Raw genomic sequence first — 24,575 nt, 5'->3', positions numbered from 1 at the left:
CTTTTATGGGTGCTGCAACATAATTACTGTAGGGGAAAGGGGGAAAAAAAAAAAAAAAAAAAAAAAAAGGAAACCACACAGTGAAATATCAATCCTCTATCTTCATTGCATGTATTCATACACAGTTGGAGTTTGTAGGCTTAGATGCCTACAAAGCCTCCACTTCAAAACCACATGACCTATCCTGCTGGTCACATTTCCTTTAGGAAGACATCCAGTTCTAGCAGACAAGCAATTTCTTTATCTTGAATTTACTACTACCCAAATTCTTCAGCAGCAATGCAAATTCATTGGCCAAAAAGACTAAAAAGAATTACAGCCACAAAATTTACAAGCAGGTGAACTTTTATGAGAATTTACAAGTAGACAGGCCCTAACAAGAATTAGAGATAAGTAGATGTTTGCTGTGCCATTGTTTTTATAACATTATCTGTATTTCAAAAGAAGACAAACTTTAATAACTCATTAATAAACCAAAGACACCATTTTTATATAGAAAGCACATAAATAAACTCTGCACCTATTTGTGCATGCAGGCCATGTTTGCTAATGGAACTCCTATAATTTTGTGCATGGACAAATAACAGTGCTCAAACACACAGACGCACACACTTGGCATTTACATGTTGCAGTTTCTTTCCATGAAGATTTGGCGTTCTCCAATTGAATCTTCTCATAGGTTATTTAATTTGCGGGCATACCTGCATAAGCATGCATGCCAAAAATCAAATCACCTCCACAGACTCAATAGCAAAAAGTGCCCAAATTCCCAGTGTGGATGAATCAATACAGGATTTGCACACAAGAAAATGCATAGGTACAAATTTTAGAGAGATGCTAGAAAAAAGTCACACCCTTTAAATTTCTGCTGTCCAGTCCCCCGTAAGTCAAGCAGCCTAATGCTTTCAATTATCCTTTTCATTACTGCTAACAGGAAATCAACAAACAAGCCTCATAATTTTCAGAAGTCTACAGTAAGGGTGAATATCTCTTTTTAAGCATACCACTGTAGGGGTGATTTCACTGGGTTCCACGTACATCTTGACATCATAGAGGGAGTTAATATCTTTTTCCTAAAACAAGGAAGAAGGAAAAAAAATAATGAAATTACAGGAATCAAAAATTATAAAAGTACTTAATGTTAATAGAACATTCATTGCAGAAACCACCTTTCTGACAATACATAGGCAAACAGAAGAGGAGGGAAGCCAGACACCTATGTTATGCTCATTTCTATAGTTGAATATAGCTGAACATGAGTTTGTTATTTAACCTGTCTATGCCTCAGTTTAATGAACAGTAAAACACAATGAAACAGCAATACCTCACAAAGGTATCTCTTAATCAGTCAAATAGCTTTGAGATTGTGAGTACCCTTCCATGTGCAACCAGGGAAGACAATATCTACACTTATGATTTCTGTGTTACAGTACGTTAATTCCAGTATTGCTTTCACTATTAGATAAAAATTCTAAAACAATATACACATTCATATTTTTCATTTTATTCTCTCCTTGTGTTCCCAGTCCTATTTGGACCCAGTCCTAGAATACAGAAGCTTAGCTATAGGCAACATTATAAAAAATCCTGAAGTCTAAAATCTTTTCAGTCCCTTTTAGTCTCCCCAGAAGAGACAAAAAAACCCAGACTTTGATTTCCTCAAGCATGTCAGATGTGTTTTTCCTGCAGCTTCTAACAGACATATACTTGAAAATAGAAGACAGCATCTCAGGCTTTTCAAAAGTCAGTTACCTCGGCAAAGCTCTCTCCTCATGAAACACATCCATCCAGAAAGTAGGCCTCTATCCTAAGCAAATTATCCAGGCTCCTAAGTCTAGCGAATGGGCAAAGGAAAGTATCTCTTGGGGAGATTTCCTCATGCTTATCTCAAAAACAGTGAGCCTTCAGAGGTACCTCTCACTTTTTACCACAGAAGGCAGTTGGACACCATCCCTGAGATGGCTCCAGTGTGGTGAAGCGAATGCCACTGCCCATCCAGAATGAGAGGCACAGCAGAATATTTCATTTTTTCTGAAATGCTTAGCAATTAGCATCTGCATGATCACTTTAAGATCTCTGCCCACTCCAGCAATAGAAGACAGGGCCCACTGCAGGTGAGGCTATTATCAAAAACTCGTTTTAGCAAAGCAACGATCCCCCACCTCACAGAGCAGCTTTTCTAATCAAATCATGAGGAAGGCAAGAGTTGTCCTGTAATCAAAGATGAAGCTCTTTCCTTCACATATCTCAAAACCTTTGTGAGAGAAGTCAGTATAACCATCTCAGTTTCACAGATAAGAAAACTACCTGTTTAACCTCCCCCAAAGGTCATCTACCATAGCCAGAATCAAACCCAGCACCCCCACGTCTAGATCTGGGACTCTGTCCACTACAGCAACTAGCACTTGTACAAAGACCATCACTTACCGTGCTGTAGCGCTCCAGCAGCTCCTCAGTCACCGGGTAACGCAATTTCATTTTCCTGTACAGCGGATGCTTCTCATAGTACGTTACCAGCTCCACTAAACTCTCAAAATAAGCTGATGTTCCAAGCACAAAATGGCGACCTTCTTGCTGAATTCGGAAGTGCTTCACCTTCCCCTCCGCTCTGTGAAACAAGTGCAGGTGCTGTAAAAGGTATTGGTACTTGCAGTGAGAGCACCAGTGCTGAAAACAGGACCAAAACTGCTTTGTGCATCTTAATCATGTGAAATAATTTCTCCCTCTTCCAAAGCTTCTTTTATTCCAATTGAATTCCAGTTGCCTGATTAAATTCACAAAAAGACATTCTCACTTTTCTACAATGTACAGGGCCTTGGGACAAATCCACGCTTTTGCTTAGATTAAATTTCCCTATTTTTTCCCCTACAGATAGGTATTCTGTCATCTTCAAGCTAACACAAATGTCTCCGATCAGACTGAGAGTCCCTCTGGAATCTGCTGCTGCTGATCTGCCACTGGCCCTAAGTGGTAGACAAACTCCCCTCAAAACGAGTAGCTGTCTCTTCCTTAGAATCATTTTGATAACTACAGGAATCAATTTTTAAAGAAGAAAAAATCTCTTGTGCTTAAACACAAGGTTTGTTGCTTGCATTGATAACAGTAAAACCATCCGCTGACAACCATCCCACCCACAGAAGACCCCTGCATCCTTTTCAAGCTTGCTGAAGTTTTGGTGGTACTTGTTTTCCCCACTGTGAAATGGTTTTATTGAGATGCTGCAGCTCAAGTTACTTCAGTATCCACCCTGGTAACAGCAGCAAGCTTCAAACCAAAGTACACAGGGGACTGGAGAATTCTGGACATCTTCAATACACGGTAAGGCATGTAAGTAAGAGGAAAACAAGTACTTGTTTTTCCAAAGCAATTTTATATGTTGCAGAAATGTACATTTTCACAGAAACGCAATTTGATTTGAACGCACAATCGAGAACACCACAATTCCATACATTTTATTAACGTTGTTGCAAGAACCATTTATTAACATTGTTGCAATATTGTTTTCAAAAATATTTTCCCTAGCAAGAAAAGTTGACAATTTCATTCTGACATTTCATTTTGGTCAGTTATATGACAGGGCAGGATTTCCAGGGGATAAGGACCTAGAATCACTGCTGGACCAGCACCAAAGAAAACTTCAAAATAACACCCTGTAGTAAGGAGTGTCAAGGAAGTGAAGAAGGGCCATGCACCATTCTGTATGGGAAGAAAGGGACAGTCGGTGCCTAAATATTCTTTATAAAAAACATAAAGGTTTATTCCAGTCACAAATTAACTCTGGTACACATTCTCATACATGGACCTGCTGCACAAATCCACCATGCTAATTGCCCAAAGTTTGAAAGCAAGAATGTCATGACTCTAAAAAGACCACAGTATTTTTTAAGTAAGAAAAAACAGAACATTGTTAGGCTGCTAGGTAATGTAGCCATATCTGTCTTTTCTTACCTGAAAGTCATAGCAAATGAATCAGGTTCATCTCTCTTTCTAATCAGAAAGGCTCCATCTCGAGGAATTCGCATCAGCATGTCTTCTGCCTCTCCCCGACTCAAGTTGCTATAATACCAACTACAACAGTTAAAAATCAAAATGGACAAAGGATTACAAAGCTTGTCAAATGTCATTCAGTAATAATAACAGGCAGCGTTATTAACAATAGAGTTTCAAACGTTACAAGAAAAATTATGCATTAGATTTTCCCCATCTTGCCACCTATGACAGCAGCTTATTACAAAATATTGTAACACAGCCGCTTATTTTGGATGAAAGCATCAAGAATATATCAGAACACCTTGTCTGTCTGAAATTATAAAACATAAATCTGCATTTCTTCCTGAAACAAAGGCACTGGATCTGGCTTTTAGTCTGCCATTCAGTTTTCAGTAGTTTATTCGGTTTTGACATAGTAGATTTAAGGAAAAGCCCAAACACAGACAAAGGAAAAAACACCAGACATTTGAATTCTTTTACTCAAAGCTTGATTTTATCTTTCACTGTAGGGATGGACCTATCTTGGATCTAAGCCAGTCCTGTTTAATATCTTTATCAATGATCTTGACGAAGGGATCGAGTGCACCCTCAGTCAGTTTGCAGATGACACCAAGTTGGGTGAGAGTGTTGATCTGCTTGAGGGTAGGAAGGCTCTACAGAGGGACCTGGACAGGCTGGATCAATGGGCTGGGGCCAACTGTATGAGGTTCAACAAGGCTAAGTGCAAGGTCCTGCACTTGGGCCCCAACAACCCCATGCAACGCTACAGGCTTGGGGAAGAGTGGCTGGAAAGTTGCCCCGCAGAAAAGGACCTGGGGGTGTTGGTTGACAGCCGCCTGAATATGAGCCAGCAGTGTGCCCATGTGGCCAAGAAAGCCAATGGCATCCTGGCTTGTATCAGAAATAGCGTGGCCAGCAGGACTAGGGAAGTGATTGTGCCCCTGTACTCAGCACTAGTGAGGCCGCACCTCGAATACTGTGTGCAGTTTTGGGCCCCTCACTACAAGAGAGACATTGAGGGGCTGGAGCGTGTCCAGAGAAGGGCAACGAAGCTGGTGAAGGGTCTGGAGCAGAAGTCTGATGAGGAGCGGCTGAGGGAAGTGGGGTTGTTTAGCCTGGAGAAAAGGAGGCTGAGGGGAGACCTTATCGCTCTCTTCAACTACATGAAAGGAGGTTGTAGAGAGGTGGGGTCGGTCTCTTCTCCCAGGTAACAAGTGATAGGACAAGAGGAAATGGCCTCAAGCTGCGCCAGGGGAGGTTTAGACTGGATATTAGGAAATTTTACTTCACTGAAAGGGTTATCAAGCATTGGAACAGGCTGCCCAGGGAAGTGGCTGAGTCGCCATCCCTGGAGGTATTTAAAAGACGTTTGGATGAGGTGCTTAGGGACATGGTTTAGTGGTGGACTTGGTAGTGTTAGGTTTACGGTTGGACTCGATGATCTTAAAGGTCTTTTCCAACCTATACGATTCTGTGATTCTGATTCAGTGAAGCTGTGGCCACTTATACTGGCAGTAGTACATCTCCACCTTATAGAGAAAGGCAGGAAAGCCTAACCCTTAAACTCTACCCTCCTCTCTCACTGGCTTCCAAAGTTATCTATGGGTGGTCAGTGACTCCCACATCCCGGGGGGGGGGGGGGAGGATTTCACAGGTCAATGTTTCACATGCAAAGGAGATTTACTTTTTCTCACTGCAAAGAAAACAGAACAAAGGGCAGTGATTACAGTGTTCTGCCAGCAAGCAAGAGCAAGCTCTGCCCAGGATCTACATCAGGCAAATACCCGCTGGAAATAAACACCAAGCTATACTACTTCCTATCAGCATGGGGCGAAGTCAGCCTAACCAACTCTGACAGGGGTGAGGCGGAGGGCGGGATTAGGAAAACGTAACTGTTTGGGCTCACTGCCCCAGTAATAGGGTTTCCAGATGGCACAGACCATGACCACTTAGTTGCCAGACCACAGCCAGCTACTAAATATCTAATCCAACCCACTGGGTGTTGTAAAACACTGAGTAGAGAAAGAAGGAATTGGCACACTTCCACAGGATTACAGTTCTCGCTGATTTTTCTAGTTGCTGCTAGTAAATGGCTTTCCCAGTGACTGCTCTCTGTTGTACCAGGTTCTCACAAAGTCAGTGATCTTACTCAGCATCTTTCAGGGAAGCCTATTCCTAGGACATCTGTGGACAAGCAACACCCAGGTGTGCTCCTGAATCCAGGGAATTTTCTATGCAAAAATTCAAGATCATCTAAAACAATGCAAAGGACACTGACATAACAACCCTGGTGCTTGCCTTCTCCTGTACATACTCTTTAGTCTCATGAGGGCTGGGATTAGGCACAGCATCAGTCAGACGCAGCTCAAATTCAGCACATCGCAGGTGGGCCTCCCTGTAGTGTTGAATGAGATCATAGATGCTATCAAAAGTGAGATTGTCCGTCAGGTAGTATTTCACAGTGTCCCCATCACTTGAAGAACGGATCCGGCAGTGCTGGACTCTACCTGACCTCCTGAAGAATGAAGAGAGCCATAAGGAAAAGAAAGGTTTTATAACAGGTTTTCTTCTTTTGAAGCATTTCCTCACCCATTCCTGGTCAACTACTTGGTGAGCTTGCACAGATGCAAGAAATCTGTATAATCTCATAAAACAACCAAAGTAAGAACAGCAACAAAAATCCTGACAAGTAAGATTACAGGACCAAAAATAATAATTTTCAACCCACAACAGTTTAAAATCTGGCATACACTTACTCCCTGCAAAATTTGCTCTGACAGCTCTCTGGGTCAGAAATCTGTCTGATACATGATTCCTCATAATGTCCCAACCAGAAGAAAAAAAACCCCAGACTATCAAAAAACAAACAAAAAACCCCCTGAACATTCTTTATTATTTTCCCTCTAGAGAATCCTTTAATTGAAAAGATCAATCTCTGCTAATAAAGTACACTCATGAGACTACCTTTTCAGTGTGGAAAGTGGTAATTTATCCCTAAATTAAAAGATCAAATTTTGGCCCACTCATTGAGGAAATAACAAATCCTATATCCTGCCAGAGACTAGAAAGTTGGGGGGTGGGGAGGGTATCAAACCAGTCAGACCTCTCTTGACAACTGTAACACTTCAAATAAAGCTTACTCTGCCAAAATGCACTATGCTACACTGAAGTTTAATTTAGAAAGTAGTCTTTCACAATGCTATCAATAACATCCTAGTAATTATAGCAACTCCTTATTTCTATTTCCTCTCAGCTATAAATGCATACTTGAAAAATACACACATTTTTGTGCAATGCGTAAAACAAACAAAACCCACATAAAATTTTTATGACTATCACCATACCAGAATGACAAGGTGCAATCGTTAGGGAAAGCCTCACTTTCCCTAACTAGGAAAGTCCCATCCTTGCCACCCATTTCAGCACAATATTCCTGGAGCAGTCTCTCAGCCGTTGTTCTCCCCTCTTTCATTTTCCCATGGAACCATTTCTCTTTTAAGTGCAGTTCAGTACGTTTCACCTCCTAGACCAGAAAATAAGAATTTTTATAGTGCATTTCTAATTTTATGATTTTGAAACAAAGTACTTGTTATTGATATAATATTCTACTATTTCAGGATTTGAGCTCTTCCTAGCCCTGAACTCTCCTTCCACAAACAATCCAGTCACCTTTATAGTCACCCTTGACTCTCCTTCCCCAGTCAAGCCATTTCTTTGGAGCAGTGATCACCTGCAGCCTTATTCAAATATGTAATCAACAGAAAGTGAAAGAATGCAGCAATGTAAACACCAATTTAGATTTTCAAGACAAAACACCCTACTGCTAATTCACAGAGTTTCTAATCAACTTTTTCCAGGATTCTTCTGTGTTCTTCCTTATACATTAATTATTTTACTGACATTAACATCTAGGTGAATGGGTAAAATGTTCTACAAGTGCAGAGATATCTCTGAACCAGGCACATACATGTTAGCAAAGAAAGAGCGTGCATGGAAACCTGAAAGGTCAGAACAAGAAACCATGCTGAACACCACTGCTATTGCAACCCGTACTGAGCCTGATGTCTCTGCTTTACCATGCACAACAGCCAAGTAATACATGCTCACGTGTGACAAATGCTTTGCAAACGTGAAATGAACAACGTGCACTGTGTAAGAGGTGTGCTGTATTACTAACACAACAAACCTTAGTTCATCATACTGTCTAGTTTGAGAACAGCAATAATACTTAGCCAAAGGCATATAAAGACTTTGATTGTCAGTGCACGCATCAGCATAAGCATTTAAGTACCAAAATTACATTTCATTGTCTTTGTACTCCTATTTGCAAGTCCTCAATTAGCCAAGGGAAAAAGTTATTTTATCAAAAATAGCGTTAACTGGAGTACCTTGGCAAAGACCCTTTTTAAAATTTTTATCTCCAGATACACTTGTTATCTGACATGGATCCTCTACAATTTCAACATTGGCATAAAAAATGCGCATCTGTAGACACTGAAATAATCTGAGAGAATAAAAAGAACATGCTTAAACAACAAAACATAGCCATCACCTTTGATGAATCTTCATCAGCATTCTGTTCTATATCATCACTGAATGAAAGCTTTTCATCAGCAATAGCACAGTAGTGCCGAGTCCATTTCTAAAAGTTGAGAGATATTAAAACCATTAACAAGACAGAGGGAAACTCACTAACCACAATTTCAAAACAAGGTGTAACAATAAACAAAATATCTTCTTCCCCTCATTCACATCTGTTCAACTGACAATATTAGTTATGCAAATATTGAGAAAAATTCATGTAAATTTCCAGTACTACACAACCTAGTAACACACTGTAGCAAATGTCACATAAGTGATACCTGTTCTATTGTGTCCCACATGTAAAGTTCTCCTTGTTGCTTTTTTTCTTCTTTCTTGTCTTCCAAGTTCACATCAATGTCTCCCTTTGGCCCCAGTTTTTTGTGCTTAAAAAAAAAAAAAACAAAAAAAACCCACCACATTCATACACTCACATAGAATCGTATATAAAATTGGTCATAATATTTCAGCATACTCAGTATTACTGGAAGTATTTCCCTCCCTTGCACAGCCTTCTTCTGTCATTACCATAACAACAGCTGTTCCACAAGGCTTTATGCAATAGGGCAGGAATTTCTTTCTTTAAAATTTAAATGTCATAAAGGTTAAAAATTCAGTAGACATATCATTCAAGCAATGAAAATACAACTAGTTCGATACGAGCTCACCATTCTTTAGAGGACAGAAAACATGAAGTGACACATACTAAGAAATAAGGACAAAACAAGAATCCCTCTGCAGAGAGCAGAAGATAGGGAACAAAAAAACAAAACAAAACAAAAAGACAGAGAATTCAAATGAATAGGGAATTCACTCTTCTACAAGAAAAATGAGCAGAAGGGAAATCTTTTATCCCCTCTTTTCGTAAGTTCTACTTTCTTGAGAGTGCTCACAAAAAACAGTGGTTCAAGGGGCTAAGGGTAACATCAAATACTTAACTGCAGTTAATGATGGGATTAATCATCTCATATCTAGTAGTTCTCAACTACATTCAGTTCTATAGCCTACTGTAGGTAGATTTTAATTTGACAGGCTTAACTGAAAAATCCCACAGGCCCCTGAAGTAGGAGTTGCCTCTGACTGTTTACTGACAACATTTTCCAAACAAAAGCCAAATAACATAACTAGCTCACTGGCAGGTGCTGATTTATTTAAAGACTCTTTAATGCTCTTTTAGACAGGACAGAGTGATATGGGTGTTCTCTTGTGCAGACTCACAGTAGTTTGTAATTCCCTTTAAATCAGATCTGTCATGTGCCTCTGCAACTCCCCTCTATGTTCTGCAAGGTAACAAGACAGTTGGGAGGGAAAAAACTTAAGCACAGAACCTTTGCACCTTATAGTGGGGTGCTATTATTTCCAGTCTTACATTCAAGAGCTGTATGCTTATAACTATCTACCCTTATTTCTTCTGTTCAGAAGTTTAATACATAGGATGCAGTACTGTTACAAGAGCTAGAAAACCGAAGCATGGACAAAAGTAATTAGTATTTTACTAAAGACATCATGAGCAGCCCTCAGATTCTCCACCTAATTTTGCCTTTCAAAAAGTTCTATTGCAGTTTCAATCTGAGAAGTCTTCTTTCAGTTACCTGCCTCATGTTGTTGCACAACAGTACCAAGTAAAGCATCTGTATTGCCCAGAAGGTAAGACACTCTAACAGTGACTGCCTTCTAATAGGAGCACCTCCATGTTTCACAAGTGGCTCACTAAATTGCATATGTAAACCACACTGAGTTAGTAAACACTCATCGATTTTTGCAGTTTGCAAGCAATCCTGACAACTTAGGTGTGCAGCCTGCAAGTGCTTTGGGCTTCACTTGAATAAGAGGCATTCTTTGGGAAAAAAAAAAGTTAATAACACTAATCTAACTTTCTATTCAAGAACGTGCTTTTATAATTTTTAAGCAGGCCACATTGTGTACGAAGTCTACAATGAGCATCTGCAGCAGTGAACAGTTGCTGAAATTTAGCAGTGACATTTCAGGAGATGGAAGACCTTTAGAAAAGAGCTGACATTGGATCTGGCACTTGAACTAGCAACATATTGCAAAGAAAACCAATAGCAAGCACTTACTAATATGTAGCGCTACAGAACTCCATACAATATTGCAAAATGTTACTAGTACACATTTCAGGCATGGGGTATCTTGTCTCTCAACAGAAACTAACAGGGAAGCTGTGAAGCCAGAAGTAGTATTTCTGGCTCCTGCTCTTGTTTTCCGATTTTATCTATCAGCACACAAAGCAAGCCTACCTTGATGATGATTTTTTCTTTCAGCTGGGTTGGCGATGGTAGCTGATCTGCACTGGCTTCAATAGGCTTCATTAAAAGCTGATCCCCAAATACCTCCTTGAACACTTTAGCCATGTGTCGCTGCTGCTCCACACTACAGTGCTCTTCAATTGACAGAATGACTGGGTATCTTCAACGGAGAAAAAGGTGAATGAAGACAATTTCTTTTTGCTACAACTGGCAAGACAAGAAAAACAGCACCCTCCCTCACCCCCCAGATCAAAGAAAATATTTAAAGCTAACAGGAAGACAAAAGGAATAGAGATAGACACACAACAGATAATAACAGATGTGCAATCATAAAATCGTTAAGGTCAGAAGAGACCTCTGGAGGCCTTCTAGTCCAAACCTCTTCTTTGGGAAGGCCCAATTCCTAGGTTAGATCAGGTTGCTCAGAGCTTTGTCCAGCCAAGATCTGAATATCTGCAAGGACAAAGATTCTTTCCAAGCTCTTTGGGCGCAGTTTCAGTGCTAAAGCACCATTATGTGAAAATTTGTTTCTCCTTTCCTCAAAATTGTGTCTGTTTTCCTTCACATGCACTCTGAGAAGAGTCTGGCTCCATCTTCTCTATAATCATCCACTACGTCGTGGAAGTCAGCAACCAGACTCCCTTCATTAACACCTTCTCGAAGCTAAACAAACTTAGTTCTGTGAGCTCCCCCTTGGATATCATGTGTTCTAGCCCCAGTATTGAAAAAAAGAGGCAGAGAAAGCATTGAGTAGTTTAGCCTTCTCCAGCCACTAAGTCTCCTGTCCAACTCAGCAGCAGGCTCACATTTTCTTAATCTTCCTTTTATTGCAATTGTACCTGTAGAAGTCTTTCTTGCTGTCCTTCACATCCCTCAGCAATTTCACCTCTGGGTGAGCTTTGGCTTTTCTAATTTTGTCCCTGCATACCCAGGAAATACTTTGATATTCTTTCTGGGTAGCCTATCCCTTAATGCAAGTAGGGAAAGCATCACACTGCATTCACGATACTGATGGTCTGAAGCCATCATGTATTATGGTTGTCATTAACACAAGATGCCTGTGCAGACACTGTCCCACATGAGAAAATAACGCTTCTCCTCTGTGTCCAGCTGGTAAAGTGGAAAAATAGGACACCGACAGCCCTATCTCATTCCCAATTTCGGGGCAGTATTTTTCATGTTAAGGACATCTCAGCACAAGTTATAGAAGGGCAGAGCAGAGATGCAGATTTAAACCAATGTTATCAGTTCAGGAGGCATGCTATGAAATCTACATCTTCTCAGCTAAGACCTCCCCTACAACATGAACATCACCTGATAGATACGTTGCTTGTCACTTGTAGATTTATTTTTTTTTTTTAATTTAGCACATACTATTCAGTATTTGAAGTTTCACACTTCAATTTAATAAAAGAAGATCCAAGCAAGGAGATGGGAACCACTTTAGGGTACTCACCATTCTCCTTAGCAGCAAATTGTTATGTAATGGGACTTTTCCTCAAAACTGAATCTATTAAAGACCCACATTCGGCAATAATGAAGACGCCTAGAATGTCATTATTTCCTTATTACTTTTTGCTCTAGATTACAGAAAAAAGAAGTTCAGGAAGGTCTAAGCATATGAAAACAGGCTTAAGGAAAATAAATCAATGCTTACTCAGATGCAACAAAGGCATGATCTTTGATTGCCTGTACTACGTCATCAAATTTGATCTTTGTTGTCCGTGTCCATCCGTGGTAAATGATGGGTTTCCCATCAGGACCATCCCAGCAATCCACTAGGAAAGACAAGCAGTGGAAAAGGAAGAGACCAAGCAGTTATTTAAATAACTCTAGTAGAAAGAATATATCCAAGTCTTCAGTGTTCCACATATTGAGTCATAGACTTTAATGTTTTAATAAAATATTCTGTAAGATGAATTTATATCTCTCACAGAGGAAATTAAGTTCACTTAAGTAAGAGCAATACAAATAAAATACAATATAAAATTTTCCCAAAGCATTACCATGGGGGAATCGGGAAATAAGGAATTCAGGGAGCTATATTGTCAGTCTACTAGTTTACAGTCATTTTCCAGTGATAAATATACTCCAACAAGTGGCAAGTTGACAGCTTATCTATTTTGTTGATTTTAACCCTGAAACTCTAATTTGAGACACATTTTGCATTAGCCAAATTGAACAGGCAGTAGCAACTAGTTTTATGAAGTAACTGGTGAAATAACAGGAAATTAAAGTCAAACTTTTCAGTAAGGTACACAAGCACAGGGATGAAGACGCATACACAGTTAGTGGAGGACAAATGCACAAAGACATCAACTGATTTACAAGCAAGTTAAACAGGATGACAAATGGCACCAAATTACAAAAATCTCTGCGCCTTAGGCTTGTCTGTACTACAATGAAGGCAAATAAACTATCTATCTCTGCTACACAAGTAATTCCAGTTTAAAACCTATGCTTTCACATAGTAGATCCAAGATGGAATTTTTGGTGTACAGTGAGATGAGATTTAGAAAGACCTTCTTAAAATTCCAGGGAATAAGAATCAGAGCAAGTGAACGGGGCAATAGTGAGGCATAAGAAAAACAATTTAGGGAATCAGTGTTTTTTATATGACTAACTTCAACCTCAGAAAACAAACTAGTTCTTGATTTCAGTTCTTTTTTCTTTCTTGGTAAACAGGGGAAACTGTATGGAGAGCATGTTACAAACCACTCCACAAACTCTTTACTCACACTCAATACATCGACATCCCATTCTAAGGCACCTGATGTAAGCTTCTGTGGAGGATTCACTTCGAAGCTGGTCTCCTGTCAGATATCTAAGGAGTAAAAGGAAATTGTAAAAGACAGGCACTGTATTTCAACTATTTCCCACTCACTCACTGGGTGACATTTTTTCTCCTGTCATGGAGACAGTATGTTGATTTTAAAAATTTTTTTTTTTTTTTACTGGCGATGGAAAAACCGGACTCTGCTGAACCTGATGCTATCAGATTTTTGAATGTAAATTATAGGAGGTTTATTATAGGAGGTTATAGGCTCATCTAAACATCAACCAACTCTGACATGTTTCTGGAGAGCAAATCACAAGCTTCAAAACATACCTAAACCCTATCATGCTGAGGCATAATAATGTTGGAGGGATGTAGAGGGTATTTAGAGTGATACCACACCCTATACTTCAAAATATACCTATAAGCTATATCCATATCTACTTTATTTCATTCCCTGCAATATTTTATTTGTTCATCTCTCCTCTCTCTCTTCACACCTTCTTTCTTTTCATTACAACGCTAGATGAGCAAATCCCCTTCATTTGAAGACAGTTCAAACTCATCAGCACATAGGTTTGTACCTGGGCTAAAGAGCTTGCATACCATAGATTATCAAGGAAAAGGGCTGGATACCTTAGACACAAACTACAGAAATCAGCAGCTAAGTTACTAAGCATAAAATTCTAAAAACAGTAACAGCAAAAATACAATTCCCGGGCCTTCAAAGTTCTGGCTGTAAAATAAACTCAAAATAAAAAGAAGAGTACGGATAGCAAACTGCACTCCCTCCTCTTCCTCAAACACCTCTGTCTGCTCTAATCCTTGTCATCTAGGCAAAGACCATGAATAGCCAAGTCCTGATCATCAGATGTGCTAATTTAAGGTCTCCATATTCCATTCCTGCACAGGACCAAATCTTTTCCACTTTGTGACGCTGTAAACTGTCAGAGTATCTATCAATAGTGCACGTCAGCGTCTCCTTTCCCAAGGCAACAAATCCACTGCCCTTCAGATCACACTAAGGGTACGGGATTTTGCCACAGGACAAGTGGGGTCTTTATGGCATCCTTATGTTCAAGTACAATTAATGCTGACACTAGCCTAATGAGGCTCTTGGTGCTTGCAAAAAATGGAAGCTCCTTCAATAACTTTAATTTCTGAAAGCAGAGAGGCTGGAACAGTTTCAACTCAAGACTTTATTTTTGTAACAGGATTCAGGGTTTGGGTTTTCTGGCAGCTGAACTCAGTTATATCTCAAAACCACTAAGACCTTAAAGGGAAAAAGGAGTCCCACAAACTGTATTTGCCACATTTACATCATGCTTTAGGAAGGTTTCACACATCCACGCAGTATATTTCTGGTGTAATTTGGAAGTATTACTTTCTCCTAACTTTCTCCCATTTTCTCCATGTTGTTTGAACAGGGATAGACAATGAGACTTTTGGAAACTTACGTGTTATGAGAGGAAGAAATCCAGTAGTGGGACAAAGGATTATTCATGTCCTGTGCATCTATTGAATCATATTTCTCATCCCAAATACTGTTTTCTTTTGCAAAAAGGTAAGTGAGGAACTACAATATAAAGAGAGATACTGAATTTAAATGTTTTTACCATACAAGACTAAAAGAAACCCAGCAATGTAGCAAGAGAAGCCTAGAGGATCTGCCATCCAATTAACAAATTAGGAACTAGCAGTGGAAAAAAAAAAAAGTCCATGAGGAACTATTAGTAAGTACCATTAACTTACCTCATCAACAAAGAGGAAGGGTTCAGCAGTTTCTCTCATAGTGTCATCAATAAACTTTGTCATTCGTTCTCGGACTTTACTGAGATCTTGTGCCCAAGATTCCTTCAGATAATAACAACACAATAGAAAAAAAAAAAACAAACTTTAGAAGTGGTGTTATTCTATATAGAATCAAATAAGGAACAGAGACACCTACAGATATGATTTACTTCTCTCTTCTGGCTAGTTTACCGCCAATATATTTTATTGTACCCACATATTTTAAGAGTTTCCTCTATGATGTCTAAGGGCAAAAAAGATCTCCATCTAAGTATCTTTATATAGATTGGAGGCCCACAAGATACATACTACCTATGTACACATATACATGCGCACACACACAGAAAAAAGCTGGCCTCCTTGAAGAACATCCCTTAACTATAATCTCTCTCATTTCTAAGTGCAATCTGAACATCCTTTTAACACAGTGAAATAGGGAGAAAAAGAAAGTAGCAAGCTTATACAGGAAGTGTAGGTCTCACTTTTCAATCATATTTGCAAACCTGGAGCTTAGCAGCGCCTAGCAAATATCGCACAATTTTTTCCCATGGTGTCTCTGCTAAATAACATTATAGAAGACCATGAAGACACGGTTCCAATCCTTGCCTCCATCCTTATCTGCTTGCTGGTACGGGACATCAAATGGCTCCATTCCACAGAAAATTACCTTTGACTCAAATGCAGGCAGTCAGCTCAGCTTTTTATGTAAAAGCTGCTAAAATGGGGCCATAGCCAAGGCATTGCCCCAGATGTACCTAGCTGTAACAGCTGTAACTAGGTCAGGCTATCATCTTTGACACACATCCAGTGTTTATTTCTAACCTTGTCTGTTTATCTACGTGACTAAATGGAGACCTGTTAAAACCTTATTTACTTTGTCTACCCTCTTGTCCTCTGGTGCACCTTCAGAGTCTTTATATAGATGAAAAATAATAGTTCTCATGAACTTCAATGGCAACAAATGGGGAAAAATCTTTCCAAGGCCTAGTATCACAGCTGACATCAATCATATTCTATGACACAACACATTTCTTTTTAATGAGCATGGAATTCTGTGAGACAACCTCAAGTAAAAGACCTCGAAATTTCGTAACCTTCCCACCTGCTGCTCATGTAGCAGGAATCTCTGAAAGTCATGGAGATGAACTGCTGAAGCATCTGGACGGTCAGTATTTCTTAAAAAAAAAAAGGGGGGGGGGGGGGGGAAGTGAAGCAAAAGCATTAACACAGCAAGTGTTGTCAGATGTTACAGCAGAAAATGACATGGATTTGTATCTTGGATTTACAGTACAAATGTGCTGCCACCACCAAGAAACTTTTTATAACTTCAATGGGATTTAGATTAGGTTTGTAATAGTGTATTATCTAATTACTGTATTTTGAGCCTTTAAATAAAGCCTCCTGGATTCCTGATGTATTTTTGATAGTGATTCACTGGAAAAAGTACCAAATCTCTGCTCATTGCTTTGTAGCAAATGAGCAGCATTCACTTGACAGGGGTGTTGTTAAGCTTAGTTGAGGCATATGGGGACTTTAAGGTATTTTAAAGAGACTTTTAAAAGGTTCTTTTAAATCATTGTAGAGCCACACTTCCACAAATAACTTCTTCCATGTATTACTCAGATTATCTACTGTGATACTAGATCACAGTAGATCAAAACCTCCTGAAAAAGGAGGCAAGATGCAGCTGCACCAAGAAAAAGTGGCACAACTGCTTTGTCTTTTGTAGGACACAAATGCCACATCATCTGGTACAAATAAGGTCTTTATAACCTATCCATCCTTGATAAATCTGTGCTTTTAAGCAGTCTCACAAGGTTTAATTCATATGACATGACCAAGGGCTAAGGAAATATGCAATACACTCCGAGAAAACTTTCTAAGTAACTTCCTTAATCTGTTAGTGTAATACTCAAAACCAAGATAAACTGGTTTCATTCACAGTCAAAATGTTAGCAATGCCTGTGACCTCCTTTTTCATGCTGTACACATCTTACTTAAATTTTCAAGTCCACCAAGTGAAATATGCAGAAACTGTTACTATCAGCATTCTGCTCAAGTCTAGGCAAAGCCTGTGCACCACACCACTCTCCAGAGTGAAGTTAAAATTTCTCCATCAAATTGTCCTTTCATAGTTCTGTTCAGCTCTTAGTAAAATCAGAGGACAGGCAAGTTCACTTGTTCAAGTCTATACCATTTTTGTAGTCAGAAAGTAAAAGACATTTATCAAATTATATTCAGGTCTTATTTCCATGATAAATTCACCTTTCTGAATGCAAAAAGATGTAGAATTTCTTTTCACTTACAAAAGCATCAGAAACAAAGAAACAGTGATGTAATTAAAAAACAATCCTGCAGCACTACAACCATATGGAAATGTGGAAAAATAATAGAAAATGAAGAGTCTCACCCAAGAATGAACACAGAAGAATCCTTTTTGAATTCATCAAGAATCTTAAAACAAAAAACAAAAAACACAAAAAAGGGGGGAAAGATAAATAATAAAAGAATATGCAATTTTCTATCTAATTCCATCTAATAATGTCCACTGGTTTGGGAAGGGGAAATATATGCATTTCTGCTCTAGAGAAGCTGCATACAAGTTGGCAAGGCACATTTTGAATTAAACACATAAGAAAAAACATACTGCCAAGGCTGGAAACTGTGCTTCAGGCCATTCAGTGTGAACATGCACAACTCTCAGGCAAAAAACTTGCTAGTGATAAGGCACCTTATACACACAATCAGTCAAGTTTCTGGGGAGCTTTTATTGTTTGATATCCCAGAAAAACTGGAATTACCTATCATCCATCACATTTATTCATGTGAATATAAAACCTAAATTACTTCCAGCTTGGAGCAGCATAGTTAGAGATCGCAGGAAACTTATCAACTGACCCAAAGCAGTTGTTGAGCAAACTAAGGAGTTTCTTTGAAATGATCCACAAGGGGTGATAACAAGAGTTTAAGGAAGTCAGATAGCCTCCTTATTCTGTGTTTTACTCTTCAACTTTCTGCTCAAGCTAATTAACTAGACTTTCATGGCCAAAACTAAAATCCTGTCAGTAAATGGAGATTCTTTATTACTTCACAATAATTTCAGCATCACTTTTAAACAGCACAAGAGAGCTCTATTGCCAAAAGAAACAGCACTGACTTTCACTATCGAAGCTTCCATTTTAGCAACTGCAAGATGAATCAACAATAAGCACATCATCAACAAAGACGTTTATGCAAGTAATTTCAAATTACGTGCCTTCACACAGTTTTAAAAGGTTCCTAACTTTCAGAGTGACTAAATGTCTTCAGTTTACACCAACTTCATGAATCTATGCAAAGAATACATGGAAACAGTAGCCAGGCAGTTGCCCATATAAATTAGTTAAAATGTAATTCCACTGCATTCATGCCTCCCAAGGGCTGTCTGATGCCCGTCTTGTAATGGACTCACCACTGGTAATCTCCAAGCATGAGAGACAATGAGAACAATAGCTGTTATTTGATGCTCAGGATACATCCTTGTGATTTATAAAATGTTCTTACTGATAAAAGATTAATACAAGTATGGAAAAACCTTGCTCCTACCAGAAAAGAGATCAGGCAAGCCTAATGAAAAGATATTCTACATCCTAAACAAACTCACAAGAAAAGTTCTTCCTAGAAACCCCATTATATCTGTGCGTATCTCTACTATCAACACACAAGAAGCAACATGGATGACATCTTCTTAAGCCAATTACTGATGGTGACTGTTAGCTATACATCAAGTACAGTACTATACCCTTTTTCTGTTACAAGAATGGGGAAAAAAGAAAATTAGTAACAAACAGAAATAAAAAAATAATCAGCATTCACTCTTTATTCTGATCAAGCAGTTTAACAGTAGGAAGACGTCTTAAGAAAAAGCTTACCGATTTCTGTTGTTCAAACATGATTTTCTTGTAGAACAAATGAAATTGTTCAAAACTAAGCTCTTCCTTGTGAGCACCTATTTCCTACAATAGAAAGTAGCATGCAGTGAATTTAGAATTCCCTGAACCTCATTTGCACAGCAAACAAGTTACTCTTACTCCAGCTGCCACCCTCTCATGCATTCTGTTCTGCTCCAACTTCATTTGTTTTAACCACTTGGGATTTTTTAAAATTTTTTTTTTTTTTAAGAATACAAACAAGTAAACAGATTCTTGGTTTGTGACATATTTAAATATGCCCACATGTTTAGCCTTCCATTTTGTACCCTGACTCCATTTCCACTATGTTACTGAGAGTGAAGTAGTGCCTCATTTAGTCATTGTTAGCTGGAGCAACAGAGCAAGAATGTAGGCTTTAAGAGTGGTGAGCTGGAAAGCAGGAAAAGGTGGGGATATTTAAAATTCCTGTAGGAATGGAAACCACCTTCAGAAGTTATTAATATTAGCACAAGTTGGAGTGAAGAGGTTATTACTTGATCATATTGCAAAAAAACTTTTTCTTATATAAAAATTTTATCTTAAACATAAAACAGTTTCCTATGCACTTGCACATTATCAGCACTGGAGCTCAAAACCTAGTGTTGGCTTTGGTCAACCGTACAATGAAAAGAAGGAGCATTCATGTCTATATTTTCTTATAGCCTTAGATATGGGCAAAGCCAAGCTGAGAAATTAACCAGTATAATTTGTTTAACTGTACATGGTAAGAAGCAAAAACACAGGCAGTATCCTGAAAAGAAATAACAACACTTATCAGATAATACCAAACAGATATAAATTATCAGGTAATTACCGCAAATTTATCCTTCAAGAACTTCATGCTGCTCACTTTGAAGTTTACTTGGGGAAGGACAGTTTTCAGCTCTCTAAGACTGATACTGGGAAAAAAAGAAGAAAAAAAAAAAGATAGCAAAAACTCCACAGTTCTGCTGTATCTTGTCAGCTACTAATATATTTTCTATCAACACAAAAATGTAACTATTGAAACATTTTGGGTAGGGTTCATCTTCAGTAACTGTAAAGTTCTATAAACATAACACCTACATGTAAGCAACCTAGACATGTTTTCTAGTTAGTGGGGAGAAATGGGCATTTCAATTAATTTGGGCATCCATATTAGGATGAAAAGAACCATGCTGCAGAGACACCCATTTCTCTCCATCCACAATTAATCAGATCTAGATGGTCAGCTCAAATGTAGATGTTTATACATGGTCAGATGAACTTCAGCCTTTCTTCCATTGTTCCAGTCCCACTGAAACTGGAATACAGACACAGAAAACATTATACAAAGGATATACCAAACAGATGAGCAGAAACAGAAAATAAAAAGCTCCAGTTTTCATTACCATTATAACCTTTTTCTTCAGCTGTTATTCACTTGGATGGTAAAATTGATTCGCAGCAGCGAGACTCTCCCCTTCTGCAAGACTTGAACATGACCTCATCCTCCTCTCACAACCAAGTCTTCCCAGAGAGGATTGCCTTCCAGGTCCATTTACACAGACCTGCTGACCCTTTTTACAGAGCTTCAGAATGTCCAGTGATATACCAGCAACATTTCAAAAAACAAAGTTTTCTAGATAACAGCAAGACCTTTCAAGTAACACATACTTATATCAGGTTTTACGCAACACAGTGCTTATATACAGCAAGTATTTAACTAATACTTACATACAAAGTTAAATCGCTCCAACACTTTCTGGCCACACATCAAATCATGTATGATGTATACATCAGACTTCTTTTGTTGAAGGAAGACTTTGTATTAGAAACAAACCTGTGAACAGCTTATTTCGAAAACCTCAATTTCCTTCACATCTTCCAGTTTCCTCATCAACCTCGGATTTTATTCTAGTGTCCTGCTGCCATAGCATCCTTCACTGCAAGATCAGAGCAGCTCACAATATTTACTATACTAATCATCAAAATGGAAACAGAAAGTAGGGGAATGCTACTATAACTCCTGTATGAACAGAGAGAGGTGATTTCTAGAGGAGCTGAGTGTCCAAATGCTTTAAATGTGCCATAGGTACAGGTGAGCCAATCTAACAGCTCACTGCTGTTACAAGAAGCAACCCCAACTCCTCTCTTTGTGCACCACTCTGTTCTCCTGCTGCTACGGTCCCACTGCTTCCATAGGCCAGCTGTGATGCTCATCAAACCTTCTGCTAACCTGATTCAACTTGCTAGGCAAGCAGAAAACTATGTGGCCGAGAAAGATAGAAAAAGTTTTCCACTGGCTTCATGAGGTCACCCAGCTCACCTCATGCCCAGATCAGCGTCATAGCCAGAATAAGAAAATGGGCTGGAGTGCCTGAGCATGTAGAGATGGTAGAGGAAAAGGAAAGAGTGAGACTTCATCCACTCAGCAGCACCAAGCTGGTACACCAACTCAGCAGTGTGCTGTAGCCCCATTTCAGTCACCTGCTATTCAACTTGTCTTTGGATAGCAAAGAATGGAAATTAGGTCACATGTTCTAGGACAGAGTCTCAACCTCTGGGTACTCTGGGTAGGCACTGATGTGAGCTCTCATCCTGGTTTTGGATAGGATAGAGTTAATTTTTTTCCTAGTAGCTGGTATAGTGCTGTGTTTTGGATTTAGTATGAGAATAATGTTGATAACACACTGATGTTTTAGTGGTTGCTAAGCAATGTTTACACTGGTCAAGGACTTTTCAGCTTCCCATACTCTGCCAGGTGCACAAGAAGTTGGGAAGGGGCACAGCCAGGACAGCTGACCCAAACTGGCCAAAGGGCTATTCCATACCATTTGCCATCATGCTCAGTATAGAAACTGGGGGGAAGTTGGTCAGGGAGCAGCGATTGCTGCTTGCGGACTGGCTGGGTGCCAGTCGGTGGGTGGTGAGCGGTTGCATCACTGTTTCCCCCTACCCCCCAAGTTTTGCTCCTCTCTCTCTCTCTCTCGTTGTTTTCCTTTTCATTACAATTTATCATTGTTATTATTATTTTATTTTATTTCAATTATTAAACTGTTCTTATCTCAGCCCACAAATTTTCTTAATTTTGCCCTTCAGATTCTCTCCCCCATCCTGCAGGGCGGGGCGGGGGTGAAGGAGCAGCTGTATGGTGCTTAGTTGCCAACTGAACCAGGACAGGTCTCAATGAGAAAGACACAGTGTTACAGTGGGACATGTGAAGGGCACAGGGACAAGTCCTAGAGTGGAAGATGAGGGGAATCTATGGCAGCAAAAGGAAGCAGCAAAGAGTCAAGAGAACACAGGCACAACATCCAGGGGTCCTACTGCCAATGCCCACAGAACACTAATGCAATACCAACAGTACCTGAGAAAACAAGGCTAAGGTACTCTGTTTTGACCTGCAGTGCAATTCATATGCCATTAACCCTTTGCAAACACAGGGTCAGAACAGTCACTTGAAAGCAACAAAAACAACTAGCACCTAGATGAAGGTAACACTTCTATTCTACAGTGTCCATACAAGCAGCTACCCTGCGAGATATTCTCATCTCCATTGTGTAGAGAGGGAAAGAGGCAAAGCAAGAAGGAACTTAGCCAAAGTTCATGCCAAAGCCAGATTAGAACTCAGGAAATTCCTGGCTTTCCGCCTTGTCGCCAGACCTCTGGAAAAAAACTTCTTTTAGGAGCAAGAACGAGCACTCCATTTGTACTCTAAACACCAAGCACAAGCAATTTCCTCTGGCCAGACAAGTGCAAGCCAAAACAAATTGCTGGGACTTCATTACCACTGGAAAAAAACCCAACCTGTGAAACAGGACTTGCCTGGAAGCCTAACCTTTAAAATTAACCTCCCTAGAAACTGCAACACTAAACACAATGAAACTCAGTCCAAACTCCTTTCCTGAATTTTTCTAAAAGCATGAATCATCTATCAAGAGAACAAAAGACTGCCCTCTCCACAGTGCAAGTCCCCTTGATCCTAACCAGACTGCCTTGTAGTGATGAAACAACCCTAAAGCAACAAATGAAATCTCTTCAGCAGACATACACTGTTAGCCACAGCTTCTCTACCCTAACATTTACTTTTGCTTCATGATCCCTGCCAACATATCCCCATTGCAGGGCTAGTTTTTCAAAACACATCAGGAGGTATAAGCCAATATCCAGTAAAGGATGGTACTTTCCCCTTCACCACTCTGGCCAGCTTAGGAAACTCCATTTTGAAATGGCATCTCAGCTCACACTGAAGCCAGCTGCACAATGCCACAGGCTGTCTGCAGAATGGTGTTATTTCCTGCAATAACACAGTCTCATTCACACAATGAAACACCACACTTTATTTTGCTTTTAGGAAAAGGCCTAAATGAGAGGAAATGCATGTACTTTTCTACACTGAATTACACCTGAGAATAAAATACACGTTCCAAACAAAGAGCAAAATCATGGTAAAGTAATAGACACAGGGGAGGAGTGGTTAACATTCTTCTCAGTGTCGCGTGATTTCTGGCAACCCTAAGGAGAGGTATGCAACTGAATTAATTTAAAAAAAAAAAAAAAAAAGTCTCCTCTGTTATGCAAAAGCTACAAACCCACATCGCACATGGACCTGAAATGAGCTACTGAAACTCAAATATACAAAGCTACACAGCACACTGGGAGCTATAACCCATGGGACTTCTTTCACATGAGAAGCAGCATATAAGAGGTAGTTCTATGGCTTTGGTTTATTTGAATATGTGGCAAAGAGACAAGTCCATGTAGCCAGGCCAATTGCTTAAAAAAAAACAAAATCCAAAAAGCAAACAAACAAAAACCTTGGCTTAACTTGGCTTCCTTCTCTAGCTACCCTCAAGAGTATCTTCTGTTTCCCACCGTTAAAGTAACTCTTTCACACGGTACTACACTGTCATACTAGTAGTCTTCCTCCTCCTCTCCCTTAATATCCTCAGGTATCTCTGTTATCTCCTCTTCGTCTTAATATTCTGTTCTGTTCTCCTTACAGTTCTGACCTCTACAGGAAAGAATTCACGTTATTGCTGGGACAACCCTATCTCTGGATATATCTGACACTGCTGGCATGACTAGTTTCAAACTAGATACCACACATACTAGCCATGTTCAGGCCCTATCAGGACTGAAACAAGGGAAGACTAATCACTTAAACATCTGCCCCGGATCTTTAGTAGCCCATGTTGAGCCCTGCTTATGCAGCTTCATTGTTACTAATGCCCAAAAGCTGGTTCTGGTTTGTCTACA

General features: G+C 39.5%; 1 protein-coding gene across 1 annotated transcript in view; it reads right to left on the bottom strand.

Annotated features, from left to right (window-relative positions):
• PLCG2 (phospholipase C gamma 2) overlaps positions 1-24,575 on the bottom strand; it is a 74,339-nt gene that overhangs the window by 21,752 nt on the left and 28,012 nt on the right. Inside the window, exons 6-21 of the mRNA XM_075510890.1 lie at positions 20,170-20,254; positions 19,317-19,400; positions 17,816-17,859; positions 16,508-16,580; positions 15,367-15,468; positions 15,072-15,190; positions 13,577-13,662; positions 12,496-12,616; positions 10,830-10,998; positions 8,853-8,957; positions 8,543-8,632; positions 7,335-7,513; positions 6,305-6,505; positions 3,949-4,068; positions 2,428-2,608; positions 1,005-1,073 (exon numbers count right to left, since the gene is read on the bottom strand). Of these exons, the coding sequence (XP_075367005.1) occupies positions 1,005-1,073; positions 2,428-2,608; positions 3,949-4,068; positions 6,305-6,505; positions 7,335-7,513; positions 8,543-8,632; positions 8,853-8,957; positions 10,830-10,998; positions 12,496-12,616; positions 13,577-13,662; positions 15,072-15,190; positions 15,367-15,468; positions 16,508-16,580; positions 17,816-17,859; positions 19,317-19,400; positions 20,170-20,254 (1,828 nt within the window). The remainder of the gene's footprint in view (positions 1-1,004; positions 1,074-2,427; positions 2,609-3,948; positions 4,069-6,304; positions 6,506-7,334; positions 7,514-8,542; positions 8,633-8,852; positions 8,958-10,829; positions 10,999-12,495; positions 12,617-13,576; positions 13,663-15,071; positions 15,191-15,366; positions 15,469-16,507; positions 16,581-17,815; positions 17,860-19,316; positions 19,401-20,169; positions 20,255-24,575) is intronic.

This window comes from Mycteria americana, chromosome 8 (assembly GCF_035582795.1).
Source record: "Mycteria americana isolate JAX WOST 10 ecotype Jacksonville Zoo and Gardens chromosome 8, USCA_MyAme_1.0, whole genome shotgun sequence".
Classification (NCBI taxonomy): Eukaryota; Metazoa; Chordata; class Aves; order Ciconiiformes; family Ciconiidae; genus Mycteria; species Mycteria americana.
Note: the sequence above shows the minus strand (reverse complement) of the source record. Positions and strands in the feature narration are given on the sequence as shown.